At 60.0% G+C, this 26,288-nt stretch overlaps 4 protein-coding genes across 5 annotated transcripts; 2 read left to right on the forward strand and 2 right to left on the reverse strand.

The window, feature by feature from the left end:
• The first annotated feature begins 2,909 nt into the window (after window positions 1–2,909).
• IGFALS (insulin like growth factor binding protein acid labile subunit) lies at window positions 2,910–5,328 on the forward strand. The gene is given in 5 exon segments (XM_035549122.1): window positions 2,910–2,925; window positions 3,519–3,602; window positions 3,605–4,569; window positions 4,571–5,204; window positions 5,207–5,328. Coding segments are annotated over 5 exon segments (1,821 nt in total).
• A 1,528-nt stretch (window positions 5,329–6,856) lies between these two features.
• NUBP2 (NUBP iron-sulfur cluster assembly factor 2, cytosolic) lies at window positions 6,857–11,308 on the reverse strand. The gene is given in 10 exon segments (XM_035549138.2): window positions 6,857–7,408; window positions 7,725–7,837; window positions 8,416–8,485; window positions 8,781–8,891; window positions 9,163–9,204; window positions 9,207–9,319; window positions 9,487–9,513; window positions 9,516–9,684; window positions 10,378–10,496; window positions 11,229–11,308. Coding segments are annotated over 10 exon segments (834 nt in total). The 5' UTR covers window positions 11,260–11,308; the 3' UTR covers window positions 6,857–7,369.
• Window positions 10,666–17,975, forward strand: SPSB3 (splA/ryanodine receptor domain and SOCS box containing 3). 2 transcript variants are annotated; one of them, XM_035549129.2, is made up of 7 exons: window positions 10,666–10,869; window positions 12,184–12,332; window positions 14,217–14,394; window positions 15,188–15,375; window positions 16,034–16,136; window positions 16,669–16,794; window positions 16,959–17,975. In XM_035549129.2, exons 1-7 carry the CDS (start codon window positions 10,821–10,823, stop codon window positions 17,300–17,302), a joined length of 1,137 nt encoding a protein of 378 aa, XP_035405022.1. In that variant the 5' UTR covers window positions 10,666–10,820; the 3' UTR covers window positions 17,303–17,975. The 2 variants fall into 2 exon arrangements, with proteins under 2 accessions (XP_035405022.1, XP_035405021.1); XM_035549128.2 differs by lacking the exon at window positions 10,666–10,869 and adding an exon at window positions 11,543–11,647.
• Window positions 17,976–19,785: 1,810 nt separating this feature from the next.
• EME2 (essential meiotic structure-specific endonuclease subunit 2) lies at window positions 19,786–25,769 on the reverse strand. The gene is given in 8 exon segments (XM_035549147.1): window positions 19,786–20,093; window positions 20,095–20,123; window positions 21,269–21,458; window positions 21,876–21,991; window positions 22,694–22,799; window positions 23,779–23,900; window positions 24,658–24,750; window positions 25,731–25,769. Coding segments are annotated over 8 exon segments (819 nt in total). The 5' UTR covers window positions 25,755–25,769; the 3' UTR covers window positions 19,786–19,954.
• Between the last annotated feature and the right edge of the window lie 519 nt (window positions 25,770–26,288).

The raw sequence follows: 26,288 nt of genomic DNA on the forward strand, positions 1-26,288 counted from the left end.
ACTGTTTTTTCCCTGGTCTGGAAATACGAAGGACAAACGCTGTCCTGGCTCACAGCACCACCAGCAGATTGGGCAGGCACGGATGGCTCCACTCTGTCATTGCAACCCAAAGCCTCTATCCAGCGAAAACCAACTGACGAACGAACAACGACGACAAACCCACGAAACCCAAACGTGCTTTATTAACCCACAAAGGGCAGAAATGGTAACTCTGCGCTGAGTTTTCCCTTCGCTCCAGAGCCCGAGGCACGCGGATGAGGTGGTGGCTGGGTCACCGGCAAGCCTGCACCCGGCCGTGGCTCTAAAACAGCTCAAGAGGGAACTGGGCCAGGACTCGGACACCACACCACTGGTGCCCACAGTGCCCTCCCCACCCCAGCCGGCCCTGGCAGCACGGGGCGCGCCGGGAGGGCACCGGGCACCGGGCTCGGGGCCTCCCGCCGGGCCGGGCCTGGCCAGGCCGCGCCGCCGCACCCCGTCTCCATGGCAACGGGCGCGGGCGCTTCCGGGTGGAGGCGGGGGCGTTGTTGCGCCCCCTGGCGGCCGGAGGCTGCGCGGCGCCTCCGCGCGGGGTGGCGGTGCCACCGGGGGCTGCCGCCGGCCCCCGGGGACGTCCCGGTGCCACGGGCCGGGCTTCGCCGCCCCGGGGCCGTCCCCTGCTCCCCCGGGCGGTGGGGACAGGGCGAGGACAGTGCGTCCGGGGGGTGCCGGCCGGGGCCACGCTCACCCCTGGGGACCGGGAGCCAGGAGCGCGATGGGTGGCGCGAGGGTCGCGCTGTCCCTCCTGCGCCAGCCGCGTGGCTGCCACCACCAGGACCTTCCAGCTCCACCAGTGCCACCAGTATGGGCCTGCACGCCCCGGGCTGCAGCGTCCCACCGCAGGCTGGGACCCTCGAGCTGAGCCGGCTCCGGCGGGCAGGGCAGGGGGCTGGGTGGGCAACGATTCCCGAGAGCTGAAATAGGTCCGAAACGGCTTTTTTGATGATTTCGTTGCTCTCCCTAATACCCTTACAGCCTTCTCCATGGCAACCAGGGTGGACGGCGCAGACTTTGGTCCTGGCCGAGCACACCGAGGGCCGCGGTGCCGGCAGGAGGAGGCCGTGGCAGCGGGGACCTGCAGCGAAGTCCCCGCGATGGCCGCGGTGGCACCGCTTCCGGTCCCAGGGGCTCGAGCATCCCGGGACGCGTGAGGAGATGACGGCTTGACGGCAGCGTGGGAAAGGGGCTGCTTATTTCCCCATCGCTGTTTGTTTGCTGTTTTCCTAGCGAGAGGCTTTCTGTGCGCAGCGTTACCCGCCCTGCGGCTGCGGGTCGTTCGCTTTTAAAATTGACCCGTGGGTTTTGTGGGTTTTGGCCGGCAGGGCCGTGCTGGTTCAGCTTTTTGTGGGCTCCCCCACTGATTACGCCTTGTGTCAATATGTGCTTAGCGCCTGGTGGTGGATGCGCTGGTCTCCATCGCCCGCTTCTCTCTTTGGATCTATAATTTCCCAGAATAGAAGATTAAAATAGAGGGGGAGGAGAGCGCTGCTTCGGGCCAAAAAGAAACTGGAAAAGCATTTCTTATTTAGCCGGGCTGCAAAGTTCGATCACGTTGAGCAAAGAACCGCCGGCATCCCTCGCTCACCCTGACACTTGTTCCCATGGGCACACTCCCCAGTTTTCCACGGTTTAAAACCTCTGCCAAAATTAAAGAACGAAGACCTGAGAAGTCCCCTGCGAGTCAGGGGAGGACAGGCTGTGCTTTGTGGGGATGAAGAGGTGGCAGCAGGGACAGACCCCCCCGCCAGCCTGGCTGTGCAGCATCGCTGTCCCCGCATCGTCCCTGTCCTCGTCTCTGGGGACTGGCGTGAGGCGAGCTGAAGGAGCTGGAGGGCGAGCGGTGGCTTTTCCACAGGTTCGTCAGGCGGGTTGATACCAGGGAGCCAACGGGGCTCCTCCAGCTTGGGCACCAGCGACCTTTTTTTTTTTTTTTTCCTGGAAATTGGTAAAGAATTCTTCAGAAACCACATTGGACGCAGGCAGGTGGGGAAAATGACCTGGGATACAGGATGGGGTCAGAGCTTCCCCACGGATTTGGGGAGCTGCCAGGTGGCTCCAGCAGGGAAGCGCTGGCACCAGCGCCCACGGGGACCTCGCGGGGCTCGGGGCTGGCTTGGCTTCCCGCTGCCAGCCCTCGGCTCTCCGCACAGACACGCAGAGCTGGGGAGTTTTGGGCGTCACGGGGGTGCAAACCAGGACCCCGAGGGGGAGAAAAGCTCACATTGGAGCATCTTCCATTCCCTCCAGCGCTATGGGGAAAGGACATTGATGGGAAGCCCCCAGCACGAAAACCCCTACATGAAGGAACGAGCGAGCCCTTCCGCCGGACTCTGCATGCGCTGCACCACACCGCAGTGCCCGGGCTGTGGGGACGGGCCCATGCTGACTGCCCTTTGTGCCCCCAGCACGGCCACTTTGTGCCACCGGGACAGGGTCTGACGCCGTGCTCACCCCACCAGCATCCTCAGCGGAGCACCAGGGAAGGGCCGGTGCCACCATGTGGGGACCCTGCAGGAGCCTGGGGCGCAGCCACGGCGACCCCACGAGGTGCCCTTGTCCGTCTGTCTCTCCTCACTGCCCACCCAAACCCCATCTCCAGCAGGAGCATCGTCCCCCAAGACCAGCTCCCGGCACTTCACCTCTACTCCTGGGCTCGGCGCTCCCGCAGACGTCTCCGTGTGCCCCTGCAGCTGGGACAAACACCGCCACGGAGCGGGGGGAGAAGCCCCGCGCCCGTCCCCGCTCCCGCCGGCCGTGGCCGAGCCCAGCAGCGGCAGGGTTAAGGGCCAGCGGCGGGCGCTGGACGGGCGTCAAGGTGGTTGCTCCATCCCTGCGCGGGGCCGGGAGCGCGCACGGAGCCGCCCGCCACCATGAGCGCAGGCAGAGGTAAGGCACAGAGAGCCGGGCAGGGCGAGGGGGCGCGGGGGGAGAGGCCAAACCCTGCTGGGACTTTGCTGTGTGGCTGCCGGTAACTTTTTTCCCCCCCGCTTTCTGCTGCTAAAGAGTCAGACGGGGAGCTCCTGCGCCTTCTCGGGCGTGGTGACGCAGAGCCCTCGGTTCCCCGCTCCGTTGATTTGGGGAGGAAGGAGGCGAGGGGACGAGGAGCGCTGTTGCTGGCCTTTCCAGGGAAAGGAAGAAGTCACTGCTGTGACATAGGGACAGACACCCAGGAGGGCACAGGGGGACCCGGGACACAGCAGTGTGCACGCATGGGCTGGGACGAGCCAGCCCCTGGGCAGGGGGACACCAGTGGCCGCTGTCCCCTGTGGGACACCGGTGCCAGCAGGCATCCCTGCCCCGTGGTGCTGGTAGGTGACGTGTGCCACACCATGGTGGCACGGCCGTTTGCCCCGCGGTGACCCAGGCGCTCAGGTCCCCCAGCCCTGCGTCGTCCCCTCCGGCAGCCATCGCCCTGCACGCGGGGGTCGCCACCCCGTGCTCGCGCCGCTCACGGTCTCCCTTTCCTCCGTGCCCCGCAGCGGGCAGGGCCCCGCTCCTGCTGCCCCTGGCCCTGCTGTTGGCCGCCGCGTCCCAGCCCCACGATGGGGACGTCCCAAGGAGCCCGCGGAGCCCCTGCGCTGCCCCAGCCCCTGCGCCTGCAGCTTCGACGACTACAGCGAGGAGCTCAACGTCTTCTGCAGCGGCCGCAACCTGACGCAGCTCCCCGAGGATGTCCCCGCCAACGCCAAAGCCCTCTGGCTGGACGGCAACAACTTCACCCAGCTGCCGGCCGCGGCCTTCAGGAACCTCTCGGGGCTGGACTTCCTGGACCTGCAGAGCAGCCAGCTGGCCGCCGTGGAGCAGCACGCCTTCCACGGCCTGCGCAGCCTCTACCACCTCCACCTCGAGCGCAACCGCCTCAAGCACCTGGCGCCCCACACCTTCCTGCACACCCAGAACCTCGTGTCCCTCAGCCTCAACAACAACTTCTTCAGCAAGGTGGAGGAAGGGCTGTTTGCCGGGCTCTCCAACCTGTGGTACCTGAACCTGGGCTGGAACTCGCTGGTTGTCCTGCCCGACAAGGTCTTCCACGACCTGCCCAACCTGAGGGAGCTGATCCTGGCGGGGAACAAGCTCCCCTACCTCCAGCACCAGCTCTTCTGCAGCCTTACGGAGCTGAAGGAGCTGGACCTGAGCGGGAACGCGCTCAAGGGCATCAAAATCAACATCTTCGTCAAGCTGCAGAAGCTGCAGAAGCTTTACCTGAACCACAACCAGATCAACGCCATCGCACCCCGCGCGTTCATGGGCATGAAGTCCCTCCGGTGGCTGGATCTGTCCCACAACCGCCTCGTCTCGCTCTTTGAGGACACGTTTCTGGGCCTCCTGAGCCTGCACGTCCTACGCTTGTCCACCAACTCCATCAGCAGCCTGAGGCCCAGGACTTTCAAAGACCTCCAGTTCCTGGAGGAGCTGCAGCTGGGGCACAACAGGATCCGGAGCCTGGCAGAAAGGACCTTCGAGGGGCTGGGCCAGCTGGAGGTGCTCAGCCTCAACAACAACCAGCTGCAGGACATCAGGGTTGGGGCGTTTCCTCGGGCTGTACAACGTGGCGGTGATGCACTTGTCTGCCAACTGCATCAAGGCCCTCCCCGACTTCGTCTTCAAGGGGGTCACCAAGCTGCACAGCCTCCACCTGGAGCACAGCTGCCTCGGCAGGATCAGGGCCAGCACCTTCTCCGGCCTCTCCAGCCTGCGGCGGCTCTTCCTGCAGCACAACGCTGTCTCCGTCATCGAGGACCGGAGCTTCAGCGAACTGCACGAGCTCCTGGAGCTCGACCTGAAGCACAACAGGCTGAGCCACCTCTCGTCGCAGCTCTTTGTGGGTCTGAGCAACCTGGAGTACCTCTTCCTCTCCTCCAACCAGCTCCTGGACATCTCCCAGGATGCCTTCAGCCCGCTCCAGAGACTTTTCTGGCTCGACCTCTCCCATAACCAGCTGGAGACGCTGGACAACGCCGTCATCTCCCCCCTGGCCAACCTGCGGTACCTCAGCCTGAGTAACAACTCCCTGGAGACCTTCTCGGTGGGCTTCCTCTGCCCTTCCTTCGCCCTGGAGCAGCTGTGGCTGGGGGGAAACAACTGGCATTGCAACTGCTCGCTGAAGGGGCTGCGGGACTTCTCCCTGCGGCACCCGGCGGTGGTCCCGCGCTTCGTGCAGTCCGTGGCGAGGGGGACGACTCCCACGTCCCCGTCTACACCTACAACAACCTCACCTGCCGCCACCCCCCCAGCCTCGCAGGCCTGGACCTCCGCGACACCAGTGAGGACAGCTTTGCTCACTGCTGACACGCGCCTGTCACCGCCCTGTCCCCGCCGTGCCAGGCTCACCGGGGCAGTGCCAGGAGCGACGGCTCCACCGCTGCCCGCGGTCAGCCCGGCCTCGTCCGTGTGTCCTGGACGGGGACCTGGGGAAGGCTGGGGGGGGGGGGGGGGGGCAAGCACCGGCTCCACGAACCAAAGTCTTTGAGTCTGGTGGTATTTAAAGACCGGCACCCATCACCAGGACAGAGCAAAGCATGTTCCTGATACAAAGCGGGAGGTCGGGTGGCTTCACCCTGTCCCCACCGGTGGGTGGCACCCAGCCTCTCCGAGCCCCCACACCTCACCCAGGGCCCCCAGCATCTTCCCCCCAGCCCCATCCACCAGCAGGACCCCGGGCGCCAGAAAAGCAGCACTAGAACCCAGCACACGGGGTCACCTCCGTCCCGGGTAGGTTTAAGGGAAAAAACAGAAATCCCAAATTCCCCGTTGAGCTCTCCTGTCGGCTTGGGGAAGGGGGCGGAGGGCTCGCTTTAAGAGCCCCTTGCCACGGCCGATGCAGGCAGGGTACAGAAAGCCACACACACGTCACTTACCCGATAAATCGCAAGCAGACAAATAAACCTTTGGAGCTATCGCAACCCGTCTTGTAAGTATGTTTTTTCGAAAGCACGTGCCGCGCCCAGCCCGGGCTTCTTATCAGAGCCCCTCGGGGCTCGCACGCAGCTCAGCTCAGCCCGGGAGCGCGGGTGCTGCAGGCTCCCCACGTCCCCGGAGACCAGAGGAGCCTGCAGCGAGCTTTCTGCAAGGTGAGCGGCCGCGAAGGAAGGACCGGGACCGGGCTCAGTGGCCCAGAATCCCTGACTGCGTGCACAGCCAGCAGCCCCGGCCCCGACCCCTTCCACGCAGCGTTATTGCGGAGCAGGATTTGCACTGCAGGCTCTTCCAGTGCTGGGAGGATCACTGCGACCAGCTGCCCGCACACAGAGCGGCTCCGACTGAAGGCGGCGTGCACGGAGGTGGCCGCAGCGAGGACGCGGTGGGTTTAGTGCAGGATGGGGCAGGGGCACACGGGTGCCGTGGGCCGGGAGAGGTGTCCAGCCAAGGGAACAGCCCCGCTCTCCAAATCCTGGATCAACGAGCAAAGGTCAGGCAAGGTTTCCAGGAAAGCTGCAAGTGGGGAAGCCTAACCTGGTGCGAGTCCTAATGGCGGGTGCAGCACGAGCAGGGACAGATGCTCAGGAGACAGCACGGCCAGAGCAGTGAGCCAGGAGCCACCAGGAGCTGGAGGAGCCCCACGTGTGCCAGGGGTGTAGGGAACGGCTGCGGCAAGGATGCTGCAGAGGGCTGCAGGGATCAGTTTTCAACCAGACAAGGAACTGGCAGGATCCAGAAGCTGGCATGGAGGAGGAAAGACATAGCTGAACCCCACCAAGGAACCGCAGAAGCAAATACCTAGGTGTACCTGAAGTGCTCTTAATACCAAGACTCTGCTATGGCGAGGCCCAAAGCCATAATAAAAACATAAGTCACAGACTTGAATTTTAAGAAAACTGTTTACTGTCTGGAACTTTTAAAAATATTCCTGAGTCACGAAAACCCCCAGCAGACCGAAAAAAAAAAAAAAAAGAAGACATTGTTTCCAGTATGGTAGGATGCAGGCTTCAAAAGGGTACTAGATTCCTAAGGACGCCTCCTCACGTGAAGCACAATCCCGTGCCCTCAGAGGCACTTCACGTACCAGCAATGTGAGATTTCCGAGCAGGCTGGCTGGGCTCGGGCTCACAGCAGAGCGTCCAACACTAACTGGCCAGCCACTGAACCAAGTACCACGGCGTGTCACGCAAGGAAAGCGGAAGGCAGCAGCACACGGAGCTACGACGCGGATTATTTGTGCCATTTGGGCTCAGCAAGGGAGCAGCCATCCCAGCTGATGACGTTCGCCACTGGAGCTGCGTTCAGTCATCGTCAGCAGTGCTGCAGCGTGCGAGATGCTGTGGGAGGAGGCCACGGCTCCACAAGTGCCTGGACAACAGCTGGTCGCAGAGGAAGGCGGTGCGTGAGCAGGCTAGGAGCAGCTGTACCGTGTGGGCAGAGCGCTGCCACGCTGAGAAGGCAAGAACCAGGCTGTGCATCCCCTGCGTGAGCACAAACATCCACGCAGAGTCTCTTCGGACACGGGGAGGTGGAGCATCACTTCCCTTTTTGGGTTGCCATAAGCGGCACCGATGCTGTGATGCTCCCTCCTTCCATCATCCCCCCCCCCCCCCCCCCCCCCCGAAACAGCCTCATGGTTAATTAAACAGCTCCTGCAATCCTCCTCTCTTCCCACTGGCAAGGGCTGCCGATGGCGCTGCCAGGCAAGGCGAGAGTCCAGCCCCAAACCCTCCTCAGGAGCCCCGCTGCGATGCGCCGTCCAAGACCTGCTGGGCGATGTGAGCCAAGGCGGGGAAGGCGGAGCTCTTGGGAAACTCCCGGATGAAGTCTCTGCCTTCCTCCAAGCTCTGGCTAAGTTGGGGGTCCAGGGGAACGGAGCCTGTGGGAGAGAAGGGAAGGGGAGAGTGACTGCTTGCTCACGCCAGGGCAAAGGCCTGGAGTCAGGATGAAGAAACAGCCCTGCCAGAGGCATCCGCATGGCAGCAGGCAAAAGGACAACCACTGCCTGCACCAAGCCCTTCAGCAGCTACTTCTCACCTCCCCCTGGCTCTGAGCCACCCCCAGGCCGCAGGGCTTCACAAGAGACTCTCTCCTACGCCGACCCCGACCCCAGCGCTGTCCTCTGCCCACACTTCATGGGGAGGCACCAAGACATTTCAGGAGGGCTGGGTGGCTTCACGCTGGGTTGCTCAGACACCGGGATTTTAGCAGCCAGAGCAGGCTGCTGACCAGCACTGCCTCTGCTCCAGCGGGGCCAGCTGCCCACTGCGAGCTGCGTAGACGGCAGAGGAGAAGACCAGAACTGCACCTCATCCCCGACCAGCCCCAGGGGCTCCCGGGGGCCCAGGGCCCAGCCCACCCGCCCCAGTGACAGCCTGTCTTCCGCTCGAGCACTCCCACAGCGCCACGCGGACGTCACCCCGCGACGAGAAGGGCTCTGCTCCAGGGGCCGCTCACCTAGGAAGGGGACTCCAGCGTACTTGGCCAGTTCCTCGCCTCCCCCTTTGGAAAAGATGTTTGTGCACTCCTGCGGGAGGAGAATCAGCAGCGAGTCACGCGCCCAGCGCAGAGCCCTGCGCAGCACCAGCTCCCCTCCGCCTTCCTGCCGCAGGGCGCTGCCCTTGCCCCTGCCCTCCCCCAGCTCCTTGTAGGACAGCAGAGCCCGTGGCTTCTTCCAGAGCTCCCACAGCAGCTTCTTGTCTCCTGGGTTCACGGCATCACCCCCGCGGCGTTTCACTGATTTTCCACCTGAGGCACCGCAGCGTGCGATGCCCGGAAACGCCCAGGAACCCCCAAGGGCCCGGCAGCACCAACAAACTCACCGAGCAGTGCGGGCAGACGAAGCCGCTCATGTTCTCCACAATGCCCAGAACTCGCAGGCCCGTCTTCTTACAGAAGGTCACCTCTCGCCTCACGTCTCCCACAGCCACCGCCTGCGGGGACAGCGGGGCAGGTTACAGGCATCTCTGCCTCCAGAGGTGGCTCTGGAAGAGGCACGCGCGTGGTTTGCGGCACAGCCGAGGAAGGGAGTTAGGCGATGCTCCCTCCCCGTTGCTGGCCATAACTTGGGCCAAGCCCTTCACTACGGAAGCTGCACACAGGGGCCGTGCTGGAGGACGGGTGACAGCGTTACCTGGGGCGCAAACCCCCCCATCAGCCGTGCCCGGGGGGGGGCCCCAGCTCAGCACCAGCGGGTTGCCCTACCTGGGGCGTTGTGACTAGGATTGCTCCAAGAGGCCTGTAGGGGGCCGCAGGGCTTCCACCGTGGAGATGTGCTCGTCGGAGGTGCCCGGAGGTGTGTCCACGATGAGGAAGTCCAGTTCCCCCCAGGCCACGTCGGCAACAAACTGTTTTATCAAAGCTGCAGGAATAAAGGGCGCCCCGTCCGAGAGATGGAACTCACCTGGGAGGGCAGCCCTGCAGAACAGGAGCCTCGCTCCGAGCAGGAGCCAGCAGCACCTCCGAGAGGGTTTGCTGACCGCACCAAGCTCCAGGAAGGTCGCCGCCAGCAGCGAGAACCGACCGTACCGTTTTTCTTGGGTCCTCTCCACACACAGCGTCGTCCGGCTTCTCCAGCAGGAAGCCGATGGACATGAGCGAGATGCTCTTCTCCTGGTCCACGAAGACCGGCACCCAGCCGCTGTCGCACTGGTGCACGTCGCTGTCCTGCACCTTGAACATGCGGGGTATGCTGGGGCCGCACAGGTCCACGTCCAGGATCCCCACCTGCGGGCGACGAGGCAGAGCCGTTCAGACAGGCCTGAGCACGGCCCCGGCCCCCAGCCCTGCTCTGGGCGAGGGGAAGCAGCACCCAAATGTTTGCAGCTCGCAGCAGCCTACGGACAGGACTCCGCAGCTCGGGAGCCAAAGCAGCAGGTTTGAAGCAAAGTTTCAAAGGGCTGCTTCAAGTTTTGACTGCCCTCCCGGTCTCCTGCCCTCCAAGGAAGCATCTCCTGGATATTTACAGGCACTTCGGAGACATATTTATTGCAGGGACCTGTCAGAAGCTAAGAGGCAGTGGCTCCATGTAGCCTTTAAGAAGTCCTCCCGGAACTCAGCTGCCTTGTGCTCGCAGCTCCCCTTTGTCCTTGCTGCGCTGAGAGCTAGCCCGCCTCATTCCACAAGGGGCCGTGTCACACCACAAACAAGGAAACCATTTCCCAGTACGCCAGTTTGGAAAATAACACCGAAAAAAAAAAAAAAAAAAAAGCCTTGGATCCTGTCAGTCTCTTGGACAAAGGGGAAGAGAACGGCGCTGCCACCTCTGCCGGGCTTTTCAGGGTCAAGAAAACCCAGATCCTTAACAGAGCATCTTCGTGCTGCCCACACACACACGTCCAGAAGGGACAAGGAGACCGCAGGCCCGGCTGGACGTCGGGAAGGAGAAGTCAGGGCTCCGGCGCCCGGCCGCTCGCTCACCTTCTTGCCGGCGTGCCGCAGCGACAGGGCCAGCTGGGTGGCCACAGTGCTCTTCCCCACGCCGCCCTTCCCGGAGAGCACCAGCACGACGTGCCGCACGCCGGACAGGTTGCTTTGCTCTGGGGGGGGGGAAAGAGAGAAGGGACGGAGGCGTCAGAGGCCGCAGGCGCTGCAGGAGCGGTGCCGAGCGGGAGCGGGGCGGGGGGGGGGCGGGTTTGGAGAGGGACCGTGCCCGGGAATAAGGGCCCGGCCCCGATGACCTCAGCGCTGCGGCAGCGCGGCCCCGAGCGCCCGCGGGGCCCCGTCACGGCCGGGAGGGGACCGGGGGTGAGCTCAGCCCCTCGGCGCTTCCTGCCGGGGCCGGTCACCGCCAGGGCACGGGGAACAGAGCCCCCGGCACCGGGGGCAGCTCCGCCACCGGCAGCCGCTGAGGTCCCGGCGCCATGGAGCCCGCGGGGAGCACGGCGCAGCTCATCCGCGCCTGCACCGAGGGTAACGGCGGGGGGGGCGGGGGGGACGGGAGGGGACCGGGGGGGGGGGGGGGGGGGGGCATCGGGAGGGAGCTGGGGGGTTCCGGAGGGGACCGGGGGGGCACCGGGAAAGGCGGGGCGGGGCCGGGTGCCACCGGCAGCCCCGCCCCGGGCCGGGCCGGGCCGGAACCGGGAGGAAGAGGGGGAGGGGGAGCGGGAACGGGCCGCGCCGGGCCCCGCCAGGCTCCGGTACGCGGGGGGACAGGGCCCGGGAGTCGGGGCCGGGGCCGGGCAAGCACCGGGCACCGGGCGGGGGAGGGGGAAGCCGAAGCCCCGGCCCGGCCCGGCCCCGGCCCCGGCCCCGGCCCCGCCGCCGCTCACCGCCCGCCGCCGCCGCCGCCGCCCCCTCCATGCTGCCGCTGCCGCGCGGGTGCCGCCCGCTTCCGCCTTCCGCCGCGGAAGCCCCGCCCCCCCGCCGACTGGCAGGCGCCGCCCCCAATGGCGAGCCGCGCTCCCAGCCACCGCCCCGCCCCGCCCCCCTCCGCTCGTTGCCCGACCAATAGGCTCCGCGCTTTCCCCATCGGCGGCCGCCACCCAATGGCGCGCCTCCGCGGCGATTGACGGGCGGCGCAGCCAATAGCGCCGAGCTCCAGGCGGGCACCTCCCGCTTTCCCTTCCCCGGCGCCGTGAGCGACGGAGCCGCGGGCCAACCGCGAGGCGGCGAGGCGGGGCGGCTGAGCCAATGGGCGCGGGGGAGGGGCGGGACCGGGAGCGGATTGTTTATGTGCCGGGAGGGGAAAGTAGGTCGGGGCCGGGGGGGGGGAGCGGGGCCGGGGGGGGGGTCCCGGAGGGCAGGGGCCTGCGCGGGGCCGGGCCCGGGGCGCTGCAGGAGCGGGGCCCGGCGGCGGCGGCTCCCCCGCTGGTAGAGCCCCGGGGGCGCAGGAGCGGGCCCCGAGGCCCCGGCCAGGCCCCGAGGCCCAGCGGCTGCAGGGGGCGGGTGGGGGGGGGGACCGGCCCCGGGCAGGGCCTGCAGCAGCCGCCGCGCTCCCGGCAGGGCAGGGCTCGGGGGGGGGGGGGGGCTCCGCTTCCCTCAGCGGCCTCTTCCCGTGGGGAGCGGTCCCCGGCTCGGCCCTGCCGCCCGGGAGCTGCCAGCGGGGTCCGCTCGCCGCGTGGGAGGACGAGGTGGGAGCCCTGGGGGCTGTGCCCCTGGGGTGGGGGGGGGGGGGGGGGGGCGGGAGGGGGGAGGCCGCTGCGGAGAGCCGGGGCCGGGCGGCGTCGGGTGGCGGAGGGAGGCCGCTGCCGCGTGTAACCCGCTGCCCCTTTCCGCCCCCCGCAGCTTACCTCTCCCGGAACGCCATGGCGCGCCGCACGCGGAGCAGCCGGGCCTGGCACTTCGTGCTGAGCGGGGTGCGCCACGAGGCCGACAGCCGGGCGGTCGCTTTGGCCACCGGCGCGCGAGGCTGGGGCTACGACTCGGACGGGCAGGTAGGAGGGTGCCGGGGGCTGCGGTGCGGCACGCGAAGGGGAGCTTCCCTCCCCCCCCCCACCCCGACACCCGGCTCTGCCACCCAAGGGCCGCGTAAGCGGGCAGCCGGCACCGCGCCCCGCGGCTGGCCCAGGTCAGGAAACGCTCTTAATGATAAATTACAGCGGCGCTGTGGCGAGACGGAGGCGGTTGCTGCCTCCGAGCTGCAGCGTGGGGCTCCCGGCGCCTCTCCCCAAGGCAGCGCTCGCTGCGCTGCCCGTGGTCTGCCCCACGGTTCTGCACCGCGGCTCTGTGTCTTCTGGCTAGTCGGGTCAGGGAACTGACTCACGCTAAATCAAATACTTTTTAAAAGCACGTGAAGCATGTGTGTGCGAGGAAATAAAGAACATATACAATATTTTTAAAAATAGTCATTTTAACTAGTGATCTCAACACGCGTTTAAACTGCATCCGTTCTCCAGTCTGGCTCCCCGTACGGCTGCTGTAACTTCTGGTCGTTGTGCAGCTGGTGTTGGGGGGCTGCGGGCTGCTTCAGTCCGTGCAATTATGGTCTCCAAGTGAGGTGGGTTTGCCTCAGCCGTCCCTCACATTTTTCACCAGTCCTTCACGCTTTTCCCCAGTTCTTGAGTGTGGTCCCCACTTCTTGAGCTCAGGTCCCCACGCAGCCTGTGCAGCAGAGGGAATACAGGGAGCTGCTCGTGAAGCTTCTAAGCCAGGCTAAAGCGCTACAAGGCCGCTGCTAGAGCACGGGGCCCAAATCCAGGCACTGTACTCCCAGAAAATGTCAGCGCAGCTTCGTGTTTCTGCAGCCAGGCTTCTAGACAGCGGAGTCAGGGAAGGCCAATGAAAAACAGAAATCAAGCTTTCTAATCTATAGGCCGGAGAAGGAGGGGATGAGCAGCAGATAATTAAACTCGAGTCATTTCAAGCCCCGCTGTCTTACAGCTACAACACCCTGAGTTTAAAGGACTGTTGTCTTTAAATACCGATGACAAAATCTGCCGTGGGTATTGCCGTCTGCTAAGGGAGTGACTAACGAGCAGGGATGTCTGACAAGTTCGTAAGCCCGGAGTAACTTGCTGAGATCTGTAGTAAGAGGCCCCATTAGGTGACACGAAGCCTGCGGGGTGAGACGGGGCTCTTCCTCTTACGTTGTGCGGTGCCGGGACGCTTGGGTCTCGTGGCACGGAGGAACGGCACGTCAAGTTCTTGTGTTTGTGTGCGAAAGTAAACAAAAGCCTTTTAATCCTTCACCAGGTTCCCTGTGGGCCTGTCCGCAGCACTGGCGTGAGGAGCTGCAGCCTCACTGCCTGACTGGTTCTCCTCTGTTCTGCCCTCTCCCCTGCCTGGCCTCCTGTCCCCTTTCCTCCTCGTCTCTCCGGGGCAGCAGTTCCCAGCAGCGTGGCTCTTCCCTGGTTTGGCAGCGCAGGTGCAGAGCCCTGTGGAGGTGTACGGGTTCTGTGCACAGCCGCGCGTTACGCGTCTGCTCTTTTTTTGGGGTTCCTTGGTGGCATCTCCAGCTGTCTGTAACCCGCGCGCTGAAAGCCTTTAGCACAATTTGCTCAAAAACGTGTGTTTGGACTGTCGCGCTGCTCGCCTCCCCGCCCCTGGAAGCTGCCAAGGCACAAAACGTGGCAGGTCCTGAAGCAGCGTAATCAGGGTGGCTCAGCCCTTTGCGTTCTTACACGGCGGGCCAGGCAGGGGCACGATGCAGCTGTGCTGCCACCGCCACGAGCCCGGGGACGTCCCCACGCAGCTCGGCAGCGGGCGAGACCTCGCCGAGCAGCCTGGCTGCGGGGAGAGCCGGCGCGGCCGCAGGCTGCGAGCCCAGCGCTCCAACCTGGGGGCGTCAGGCAGTGACGTTCCTCTGCTCCTCCCCGCAGCACAGCGACTCGGATTCGGAGCCGGAGTTCTCCTCCCTGTCTCCCTCCATCCCGAGCGCCATCCCCGTGACGGGAGAGTCCTACTGCAACTGCGAGAACCAGAGCGAGGCTCCCTACTGCTCCAGCCTGCACGCCCTGCACCGCGTCAAGGACTGCCAGTGCGGCGAGGAGGATGAGTGTAAGGAAGGGGGGTCCCAAACCACCCGCTGGAGTCCTTTGGGGTTTGAGGTGGGTGCAGTCCCGGCCTGGGGGCACGGACTGCGCCTCTGCGTGGATCTTTACTTTTCCACGGGGCCCTTACCTCTGTTCCGGCACCCGGTGCTCCTTTGTTTACATCTCAAGGCCACGTAGACTTTAGGGAGATTACAGGCACGTGCATCCCGCGGTGTTCCAAGAGCCGAGCGCTGAACTTGTTAATGCATCAGGGTTCACCTCTGGAGACTTTCTTTCAAATCCAGCCGAGGCCACCAGTGAAGTCAGCTCCTGTGGTTCCAGCCCCGTTCATGCTGATCCCTGGTACAGCTGGCAGGGCGCCCGGGTGCACGGTGGGGCTTTCTCAGAGCAGGCAGAAAGGTAGGCGGAGGGTGGGCCTGGGCTGGCCGAGACAGTCCGTGGCACAGCAGAACTGCTGTAGTACTCACGCTTCGGCTCTAGCCCCTTGAGCCAACAAGAAGTGAGTGCGATTCCCTCGGAGGAAAGGAGGTCTGTGGAGCTTTGTGTTAGCCGGAACAGGAACCGACGGTGTCAGGCAGGAGAGAGCGCTGAACCGTCCCCACTGGGACACCGCGGAACAGTTCAGCCCTCAAATAATTCTCCCGTGTGCACAGCTTAGGATTTAGCCTCTTAAACGGTTTAAAAAAAAACGTAAATCTTGACAGGCCCTCAAAACAACTGTCCGTCTGTGCTTTGGCTTGGAAATAGCTCCCTGAAGGCCTTTGCCCATCCTTGTCCCCTGTGTCCTTCCCGAACAGATTTTGACTGGGTGTGGGATGACCTGAATAAGTCGACGGCCACCCTGCTGACCTGCGATAACCGCAAGGTGAACTTCCACATGGAGTACAGCTGCGGCACCGCGGCCATCCGGGGCAACAAGGAGCTGGCAGACGGGCAGCACTTCTGGGAGATCAAGATGACCTCGCCAGTCTATGGCACGGACATGGTACGTGGAACCAAGTTGCTGACAGGCGTGCAGGAAAGCCCGGTGTTCTCTGACCAGGTCAGCCGGCTTCCTCCAGCAGTTCACCTGCGCATCCTCGCTTAGCAGTAAGGAAATTGAAGCTGGGAGGGTAAGTGGTTTTAGACGAGACCACAGTAATTAGGACCAGAACCTGATTTTCTTGCTTCCCTTTCACGCTACTGGTAGATCGCCACTGATAAACTCAACGAAGACGAAGGTCAGGCCTCAGCGCGGGGCAGCGTCCGGGCGGGCTGTGGTTAGCAGCAGGGCTCTGCCGAGCGCTGGGGCGTGCGCTGCTGAGTCACTTCCTGCCCCCGGGACTGGAACTTGCCTCCCGCGGGGCTGGGCTGGGTGCCCTGCTGTGACCACCGCTCGTGTGGCTTGCGACCGGGGCCCGACCTCGCTCCCCACCATTAATGCGGGGGCCACAGCCCCGTTAGCTCCCCCAGCCCTGCTCAGGCTGCACCTCGCGCGCTGGCTGGCCCCCGAGCGCTGAACCCAGCGCCAGCCAAACCCTTCAGGGGAGCTCTGACACCCCCGGCTTGGCTTCACCCAAATTTCCAACCTGTGGGGCTGTGCCAAGGAAAGCAGGGGAGACCCGGTGCCCCCGCAGACGCTAAGCCTGTGTTCTTCCTCCCAGATGGTGGGAATTGGGACATCGGATGTGAACCTGGACAAGTACCGCCACACCTTCTGCAGCCTGCTGGGCAAGGACGAGGACAGCTGGGGACTCTCCTACACAGGTGACACGGGCAGGGCAGCCGGAAAGCCAGCAACAGGTTTAGGAATGAAATGGCCTGAATGGGATTGCAGCCAAAAAGGCCACCTGGCCTGTGAATCACGTAGTTAACTATAATGAGAGCTGCTGCCTGTTCGCTTCCCCAGTGCTGCTGCACACCTGTGGGGCTTGCCTGAGCATCCCATTGCACAGGACAGACTGCTTCCTGCTCTCAGCTCTCGGAGCATCAAACTGTACCTGCGTTTTGCAGACCCCTTAGAACCAGCGTGTGAATTTCCAGGGCCTCTGGGCTGCAGGTTGAATATCACTGATTCGGGGTTTCAGTGTTGCTGCCTGGGCTCTGGTATTCCAGAACCCAGGCTTCCCTCTTTCCATCACGCGCCCTGAGGAGGAGGGCAGTCGGTGAGTGATTAGGGGACGGAGGGCTTTTGTAGGCACTGACAGGCTGTACCAGAACTTGCAGTGAAGCATGTGAGAATCGGGGTGAATGCGTGGAGCGCAGACTTCCTATTGAACGCAAGGTGTGTTGTTTTAAGGACTGCTGCATCACAAGGGTGACAAGACAAACTTCTCCTCGAGGTTTGGCCAGGGCTCTATCATCGGGGTACATTTGGACACGTGGCATGGGACACTCACGTTCTTCAAAAACCGCAAGTGCATAGGTAAGAGCAAGGGCAGCCACGGTGGCCTTCAGGCACAGAGGAGAATGGGGGAGCGCTGCAGCTTTAGCTGAACTCAAAGTTTGGCTGCAGCTGGGCTGCAAGGGGAAATACTGGCAAAGTAAGTTAGAACTAACGTGAAACCTCCCTGACACTGTCCCCTGCAGGGGTTGCAGCTACGAAGCTGCAGAACAAGAAGTTTTACCCCATGGTGTGCTCGACGGCAGCCAAGAGCAGCATGAAGGTGATCCGCTCCTGCGCCAGCTGCACATCTCTCCAGTACCTCTGCTGTTACCGCCTGCGCCAGCTCCTGCCCAACTACGTGGACACGCTGGAGGTGCTGCCGTTGCCACCAGGACTCAAGCAAGTGCTACACAACAAACTGGGGTGGGTCTTAAGCATGAACTATAGCACATCAAAGCCTTCCTCCTCATCGTCAGGAAGCGACTCAGATAGCTCCTGTGGCTCGGATGCAGAGGCCTGCCAAAGGAAGAGGTGCAGGAGGACATAATGTCTCTTCGGACGAACTGCTTTGAGGGAGTCGGGTGGCGTTTTGTTCCGCCGCCTGCAAGGGCAGGCCAGGCCTGACGCACCTCTTTCTTCACGGGGACATCCGTTTCTACTTGTTTGGGAAGATTTCTCTTACTCTGGTTGAAATCTTTAGCCTAAACATCCATCACTTGCGTTGAAAATGCCTGCTGACTAAGAGGTCTCAGCTCTGTGAGGTAGGTAAACTGCAGCCAAGTACCTGAGGTTGATCTCCTGGCTCGGCATCAAAGCCATCACCTCTTTCTGAAGAGAAAGCTGCAGGCTGTCAGCAGAGACGAGATTGAAGGTGGCCTCCCGGTCTCAAAGCATACTTCTAGCAAACTCTAGTCAAATAACTGACTTGATTCATCAAAAGACAAAATCGAAGAGTAGTCCCCCTCCTCCTAACTGTTGTGTGTTGGTTTGGTATCCGCCATGAATTCATCACACTGTGGGGCATGATCGAACGGCAGCACTTAGGGAAACGGGCTCCTGGGGGTGAATCTACGCCACTTGTGAAAGAGCAATTACTTAAAAGAGTTGAGCTGTTAGTGATCGTTCTTGAGCCCCCCCCCGACTTTAATTGCTTTGCATGTTGGCTACTGCTGCTTCTCCTGTATCAAAGACTGTATTAAACTGTAATAAAAAAGTGTAAACTGCCTTTCATTCCTCTGATGGCCCTTAAAGGCACGATTCTGAATGCGGTTGACAAAAATAGCCACGCTAGCAAAGCCAATAGTCTGGAGGGGATGTTTTAAATGCAACATTTGTTTGTGAGGTCTAGATGAGGTGAAGGAAGTGGAGATTGCCTCGCCTCTGCCCTGTTGAGGGTTCTTGCACTTCTCACTGGACCACCACAGCCTGGCCTCAACGGAGCTCCAGCAGAGCCATGCTGACGCCTGTGGCTGCAAACAGGAAGGGAGGGCTGCAGCGTTCTGTAAGAGGTGTGTTCTGACAGACTATGGCCAGACAAACAACCCCAAATGCCCACCCCAGAGCCTGAAAATCAGAGCAGCTTGTGTGTGCGGGACAGGCGCTGACCAAGACGTGCGTGCTGCCTGCGGCAGGCCCCTTCTGCGTGCTGGGGAGAAATGCTGGATCAGAGCCTGGAACAGAATAATCCAGTAGTGGCCTGGTACCGCTGCCAGCAAGTGGCATGCAGCAGAGCCTTCCTGCTTTTTTTTTTTTTTGCATTTCAGCTGCTCTAAGATTCTAGACAGGAAAGAGGAGGGAAAAGCGCTTTAGCTGCTCCTCGCAGATTAGGCCACGAGCACTGGCTGGGCGCAAACAGTGCAGCGAGGGGTCAGGTACTCGAGCGGTTCTTGCCAGGCTTCTGTCGCGCTGTCAGGACAGCCGGGCTCCAGGGACTTTATCAGTCAGCAGCCTCCCAGCGTTGCTGCTGTGAACCCAAGTAGCCACCTGCTGCCTTTTCTCCTGGTCGTTGTAGACCTGCAAAAGCCTCATGCAAAGCCTTTTGCTCCACCTGCATTTATTCCCCATGACCGTGCCTTTCCTTCCTGCATCATGAATCGTTAAACAAAGATGGCTCTGGCGTCTCTGGTTACAAGCTTTGAATGAGAACTGTAATTAAGTAGGACAGGCTCTCTGTCAATCCATCTGTAGTCGTGCTCCAGCCAGAAAAAACAGCCTTGCTGGATTTCTCCTCACAGGAACTAATTCAAGCTTTAGCAGATGGAGACAGAAGAATCACTGGCAAGGAGGAACTTTATTCTGAGGGTGCCCTCCCACTTTCACAGCACCGGTTGCAGTTGGTTTGAGCTGGCAAGCTGTGCTTCGCGGGAAGAAGCTCGGGGGGGTTCCGTGTCACTATGGAAGGCCCCAGTCAGCGTTACCAAAACCTCAGTTTGGGGTCCCCCACCCCAGCTGCAGCTATTTCTGAGTGAGAAGCAGATTTTTTGCTTTGGGAAAGGAGATTCCCATCGTAGCCCACCAGTTTGTGTGGAGTTTTCTGGCGCTTATGTGGTATTTCCTTATGTTGGGAGCTCAGCCAACAAACTCCCCTGCCCCGCTTCAAGCTCCGCGTTACCCGAGGATGTGGTTCCTCTCTGGCCAGCTGGCTCTGATGGCTGGTGAACATTTTCCTAAAAGCAAGTCCAGCAGGATCCACCTGCCCGAGGAAGCTGCAAGAAGGACCTAGAGTAACAGGTCCGCCCTTGCCAAAGAACCAGCAGGGAGCAGGGCATTAAAAGTCAGGAGACAGTGCACAAAATATTTAGCTCGTTCAGCACCACACCTGACAGGCAGCGTGGGACAGACTTACCGCATGGCTGTCTCGACAGAGGAGCGGACCCTGTGCTGCTCAGGGACAGCTCACCACCACTTTCATACCCCGCTCCTGCTCCCAACGTGCCTCAACTCTCTAAGGAGTCAGCCTGCTTTCCAGCCAGAGGGATATTAAAGCTAGGGCAGCTAAAAGAGGAAAGGAGAGCCAAGAGGCTGAAGAAAGCATCTGTAACGAGACATTTATTGATGTGCAAGTCTCTGTTCTGAAACAGAACCAGCTGCTTCCACTGGCTGGGCTCCGAGCTGCACGGCCATGCCAGCAGCAGCTCCGCTACTGCTGAGTTTTGGCAGATAAAAACGACGGGGCTGACCAAGGCAGCCCGAGGTCCCACTACGCCGTCAGGTCCAGGACAAGGCTGGGGTCGGTGGATACCATGAAGAGGTAGATGTGGCGGCATAAGTCTGGCCCAAGGCGGCGGTCCTGCCCAATGACATCCGATTTCACTGGGATGTCACTCAGCAGAAGTAGTCTCATCATCCGTGCTGCACTCTTTGTAGGCCTTCAAGCGCACAAGAGAAGGGAGCAGTTAACGAGGATGTTCTAAGAGAATACTCCCATCTCCACCGCAAGGCTCAATCCCATCACTGCACTGAGGATCCCCGACTGAGCGTTCAGCCGAACATACAAGGGTCAGGGGATAAAACTCAGAAGAATCAAGACCTGCAAACAGGCCTCATGCACGCTGAGTTGTGTTGCCCCTCCGGTGTACAATGAGATTGCTGTAAAGCCATTTCTTCTGAAGAGGGTATGCTAGGGACAGAGATCAAAGCTCCAGGGGAAGAAAAGTAGAAGAGGATATTTGACTATGTGAGACTTAAAAAAAAAAGTTCTGTCACAGTTCCTGATCTAATGGAAAGAGCTTAAGTGATTAATGCTCACACAAAATGGAAACAAGCACGTGTTTACAAAAAAAGAGGTCTTTATAAATTGGCTAAGCTGCTGTTGTAAGGGTCACACAACATCCTTGTCTAATCTGCTCCCCCAACACCTCACTGGCAGTTATCTCACAAACCAGTAGAAAGGTAAGGGCAGTAGGGAGAGGGAGAATTTAGTGAGCTAAATCAGCTCCCTGAAGGATCAGACAAACAGAAGAGCAAGGGAAGTGTGGGTACGCTGCTGGTGGCAGCTCAGATGTCTTGTGGTCCATAGGGGCAACACGCATGTTCTGCTAGGGCGGGATTTGGAGCTGTCCAACCAACGGCAGCCACCTGTGACAGCGCCCATTTCAAATAAAGGCAAGAAAACCTGACGGACAGACCATGCTGGGCAAGGGCAATGGGACGTATACAGCAGACCCTCAGCTGCACTGGCTGGGATATGCAACCAAATAGATAGCCAGGCAAAAATGCAAAGATGCATGAAGCTGGTCCTTCTAGGCAAGATGAAGGCAGAAAGAGGCCGGGAAGGGCTAACCAGCAGCTAAAATGGAGCTTTTGTTTCAGCTGCTGCTGAAACGAAACTATGGCTTAAGTCGAACACCCGTCTGGACACAGTCCTCTCTTTTCTGGAGAGCTGATTACAAACTCAGGACTTGCTTGCTCCATCCGCAAAGACCTTTAAGCAAGGAAACCTGTGGCACCCCTCCCTACCATCATCTTCCACGCAGCAAGCTTTAACAGGACACCAAGGGGTTTGAGGGCTTACCTGTACCAGGAGGCGTGGGGAGGGATATGCTTCTGCTACCGCTGCTGCCGTTGCAGGGCTGACCCTATTAAACTGCTGGATTTGTCTCTTCCACACCTGCCACAGTCCCGTGCCATCCTTCTCCACTCGCACCCTGCTGCCTGAGATCCCCGCAGTGCAGAAAGGCAACTCGTGCATCTCCTGCTGCCTCCTGCAGAAAGACGGACTGCTGAGAGCCAGACCAGGGGACAGTGTGTGCTGAGAACGTGCCTGCAGATCCCAGATCCTAGCATTAGGCAGTTGGCTTCCTTCTAAACCCTCCCTCTGTTCAGGACTAATATTTATTCCTCACCATTTCCTTCCTTCCCTGAAAAGCTTCAGAACACTTGGGTGAAGAGGTTTTCCTGAGGCTCTCCTTTTCCCTCCATTCTTAATGCTGAATCACAACTACATTCACTGTGAGAGCTGGGTGATTTTCATCAGCACAGAGGACTGAAAATGATCTAGTCCAAGCCCTTACACTGACCAGGACACGCTGGCAGTCACAGGTAAGCGTTTCTGTAGCTTCTGCTGACATTTTCCAAAGCTCCGGGCCTGGGACTCGACCAAATCCAGCAACACGACTCACTTGTACGGGCGTTTCGCTATCGCCTTTGTCAGCGCAGAAACGTGTTCACCAAATTCCTGCCACGTGTCTAGGAAGAGTACCTCAGTGTTACCCCACAGCGGAAGCACCACCAGCGTCTGGAGGAGAAGCGACACCGTAAGACCAAGCAATGGGAAAAAGACAGGCTCTGGTGGGCCAGGACAACGCGAGGCCCTCAGCCTCCTTCAAATGCACACTGAAACTTCAGCCAGCAGTGCTGGCATGGCCCTGGCCACCCAAGGGACCCAGAGGCAGAAGCAAGGGAAGCACAGGGTAGTATCACGTCCCTCAGCAGGGCTGGAAGGGGAGGGAGGCAGCACTGGGTGCGTGAGCTCTGTTTACACAGCACAGCAAAGCCTGCTCATCCTTCTTAGCTTTCAGTAAGCCAGCGGGTCATCGCCCCTTTGGGGGCATACTCAGGCAGGGCAGGATTTTAGCTCAAGGGATATCAAGCAAGAGTTAGATCCTATCTGACCTAGTTTTTGACTGCTGTGGCATCACAAGGAGCGCTTCTGCTCTGCTGTGGGACACAAGTTTTGCAAGGCAGAGAGACCTGAGTGAGAACCCACAGCGAACTTGGCGGCTGTTGGTGGGACTGGGGAGGGGAGGTTGGATCAGCTCTGAACCAGGATCTCAGGAACAACAGGCTCTGAGGATGCACGTGGATGCAACTTGATCCAAGCCAGCCACCGCCTCCCTGGCAAAGCATTCATTACACAGAAGGGCACCCCAGTGGGAGCCTTTTCCGTACGGTTCAACCACGAGTAACACAAAACTTCAAGGAGCGTGAGAAGTTTTACCTCCAGTATCTCCCGCTGAGTCACGGACAGCTCAGGGCCAGGCTGGGATCCGGGACGTTGCTTTGCAGGGCTCCGTGCCTGCTGCCTGTCCTGCTCCCGGTTACACCTGTAAGCAAGACACGCAGCTCACAGACGCGCGTATTCACGCCTCAGGCTGCTGACTGATAAAGAGGAAGAGGCCAGACTTAACAGCACCCACGTTTGCCACCTCCCAACCTGACTTAAAGGTGGAGACAAAGCTCCCCTGCGAGGCAGCGCTGCTCCCGCAGGCACGCTGACACGGTTCTGCAGGCTGTGCCCAGCCCCTCCGGCTGGGGACTACACGTGAGCTGGAAGGATGCGGCTGTGAGAGAAGGTGAGACCCAAAACCAGGGTGAGCACTGCTTGGTTCCTTTGGTGGCAGAACTCAGCAGGCCACAGCTGATTTTTTTTAAAGAAATAACACTCTTGGTAAAATTTATCCTCACAGGCTTAAGTGAGAAAGAGCCCAGGAGGTGGTGAGACAAGAGCTCTCCCTGGGAAATACTCCCTGGGAAAGACAGGACAGGGCAGACCTAGCTACTGTGGCTGCGTCGATGTGGGGAAGCTGTGGATGATCACACTGTCACCACAGAAAGGGGATTCCTCTGCTGTGCATGTACACAGACAGGAAGGACTCAGGCACTGGGAGCAACAAACAAACGAGACAATCAAGGTACAAGAAAAGGGCTCCAGGCACCGAACCTCCCTCTTCATGAGCTACACAGCACGCTGAGAACAGAAGGGCCCTGTGCACCAAGAAGGCCTGTGGTGTAATTCAGCAAGAGCCATATCACTGCAGCCCTCCGCCTGCTACGGTGTAGCCTTACCTGCAAACACCTCACTACGAGATCCTCAGAGTCTGCTGTGGATGTGGATGGATTTACGAGACTGCAAAACCCAAGTCCCAGCCCCCCTGAGCACGAACTCCGTGCTTTACAGACCCCACGCTGGCATCAAGTGCCAGCAGCTCAGCCCCAAGCACCTCCTTCCTGCAGAGACACTTCTCTGCACCCCCTGCCAGCCTCCCGGGCCCGCTGCTCCTGCACGTCCCCAGCATGTACCGCCGGTAGGCACCCAGCCCCACGACGGCCGGGCTGTAGGTTCTGGTGGAGGAGCCCTCCGGGCTGGCCAAAGGCAGTACTTGGTTCAGAACCGGCTGACTCCCTGGTGGGGCATCGACAAAACTCTGACGGAAGACAAATCACACCCAAGTGTGCAGCAGCCTTCCTCTCTGAAATAAGCCCTCCCCGTCTCCAGCAGGGGACTCCTCGGGAGCACCTCCTCACCGGGAGCTGGCAGGGCCAGTCTCAGGCTGCAGCCGGGAGCGTTGCTTTTGGGCACACGCTGCACGCTACATCTGCCAATACTCTGCTCACCTCTCTCCTGGAGCGTTAGCACTGACCTCCTCCCAGACACCGCCTATTCTAGCCTTTCCTTCTCTGGTCTTGGGCTGGGCTGGATGGCTGCTGAACATCTCAGGGCAGAAGCACAGGCTGCCTGGACAGACGCATAAAACACTGTGTGACTGCACGTGAACGAGAACTAACCACAAACCTCCCTGCTTCAAAATGCAAGCGGTTCCAAGGGTTGTGTACTTGGGTTGTTTCTTTCAAGCGCATCTTCTATGAGCGCCATGATGATGGGAAAGCTAAATACAAGGAAAGACAAGCCTGGCCTGCCCAGTCTTCCTCTAAAGAAAGCAGCATCCTGTCTTGGGTTTAAAGGGAAGTCTGCGCATCATCCCTAAAGACCTACTGCCGCACTCAAGATACTGCTTCTCCCCCAGGTTCACTCATTCCAAACCACTGCATCTCTAACACAGCTTTGTTTCAGGGTGGAGCAATGGCAGTTTTGGATGAACGCTCCCTCCCCTTCCATGGTCCTTTGGCCAAATGGCTGCTGCAGAGTGCTTTGTATAGGTCTGGCTCAGAGATCTGGATGACCTGGGTTAGGGAAAAGAGGCGCTTTAGAAAATCTTCTGGCTCCACTAACACCAGCACCTCCTTCTCCTCTTCAGTCTTCACCGTGGAGTCATCCTAAAGAAGAAGAAGTCATTTCCAGCAGAAGCAGGTGTCCAGAGAGAAGGCAGGCAGCAAGTCTCCACCTAGGCAGCGCCCATGCCGTGAGGGGCACTAACACTGGCAATGCTGTGTCAGTACTACACTGGTGGAAGACCACGGCTGAACTGAAGAGTAAAAAACCTCCCCACACCAGCAGATCACTGAAGGTGCCATAACCACCTGGGGAGGAAAGCACTGACAGCTGCAGAAACTGCCATGAAGCTGAAAAGACAAAACAGGCTCTGTCTGCACCACATGCAGTTATGTGACTACAGACAACGTAAGTACAGATATTATGATCTATTGTATGACCACAGCATCTTCGATGTTTTATCCAGCACCAGCCAAAATACAGTTCTGCCTCTGCCTGAAATTCTTGTAGTGGGGGTGAGGACAAGAACAGCCTACCTCTGCCTCTGCTGCCACATGGATACTGTTTTACAAAGTACCTGCCAAAACCAAGCTGAAATGGGCACCGTAATTGGTACCAGAAGGCACCTGCCAGCTTTCAGGTTCCCAGCGAGCAGGATTCAGGAAACAGTCACAAGGCTCTCTAAACTGGGGGCCCTGCGGCAAACTTGCCCAGCCTTTTCCAGCCGTGCAGCTACTGCCTGTGGCAGCATGCCATGCACAGCATCTGCTCTGGAAAAGCTGCTGCCCTCCTAAATAAACCTCCGTACGAATGACTTGTAGAGGACTCATTCTTGCTTGCTACAGATTCCCCAGACCTGCCTGAAACAATCAGGTGTAGATGCTGAAAAGCCATCGGCTTTGGAATAACCTGAATGAGAATCAGTCCCATCTCTGCTCCCCGAGCTAACTGTGGTCACCAGCAATCAGCATTTCTGAGGCTGACGACACCAGTATCCAGCCTAGAAAGCCAAGTCAAAGCCTTTTCCCCACAGCACGTCTGTTGCCAGATTGCATTTACTGCGGAGAAGACGAGAGAGACTCACCGGAGCAGACAGAGTGCTTGGCATGTTTCTCCTCCAGGTTATGCTGCAGGGAATTGCCTGAGGCTCAAAAGATTATTTACAGTCCAAGGAACTTAAAACCTTGATCCAAATGTCTGAGGCAGGATCTTTGAGGAGACCTGTGGAGAAGGAAAGAACAATCAACAACCCTGACATGAGAAAAAGAGATACTTCATGAGCATGGAGAACGTGCTCTTAATTACCAGCGCTATGAGGAGTGTCGAATGCAGCTAATGTGAGTCAACACCATCCATTGCCTACCTTCCTTACAGCTGCCTGTAACCTCATCACACTAATTGCTTGCACTGTTGGACAGATGCCTGTCCTAGACTGAATTTGAGATGTTTCAAGCAAATAGCACAACTGTTTCTACGAGTGCAAGGGAAGGGTTAAGAACATGCTGTTTGGAGGTTAATAATGCAAAAAAAAAAAAAACGAACAACCCCCAACCCATCAAAAGACCCCATCTCACACGGCCATATTTAAAAGGCAGAACGTTACAGCTAAGCGTCCCCAAGTCGCTCTCTGGGGTTGATCCCC

The sequence above is a fragment of the Cygnus atratus genome, chromosome 15 (genome assembly GCF_013377495.2).
Source record: "Cygnus atratus isolate AKBS03 ecotype Queensland, Australia chromosome 15, CAtr_DNAZoo_HiC_assembly, whole genome shotgun sequence".
NCBI lineage: Eukaryota > Metazoa > Chordata > Aves > Anseriformes > Anatidae > Cygnus > Cygnus atratus.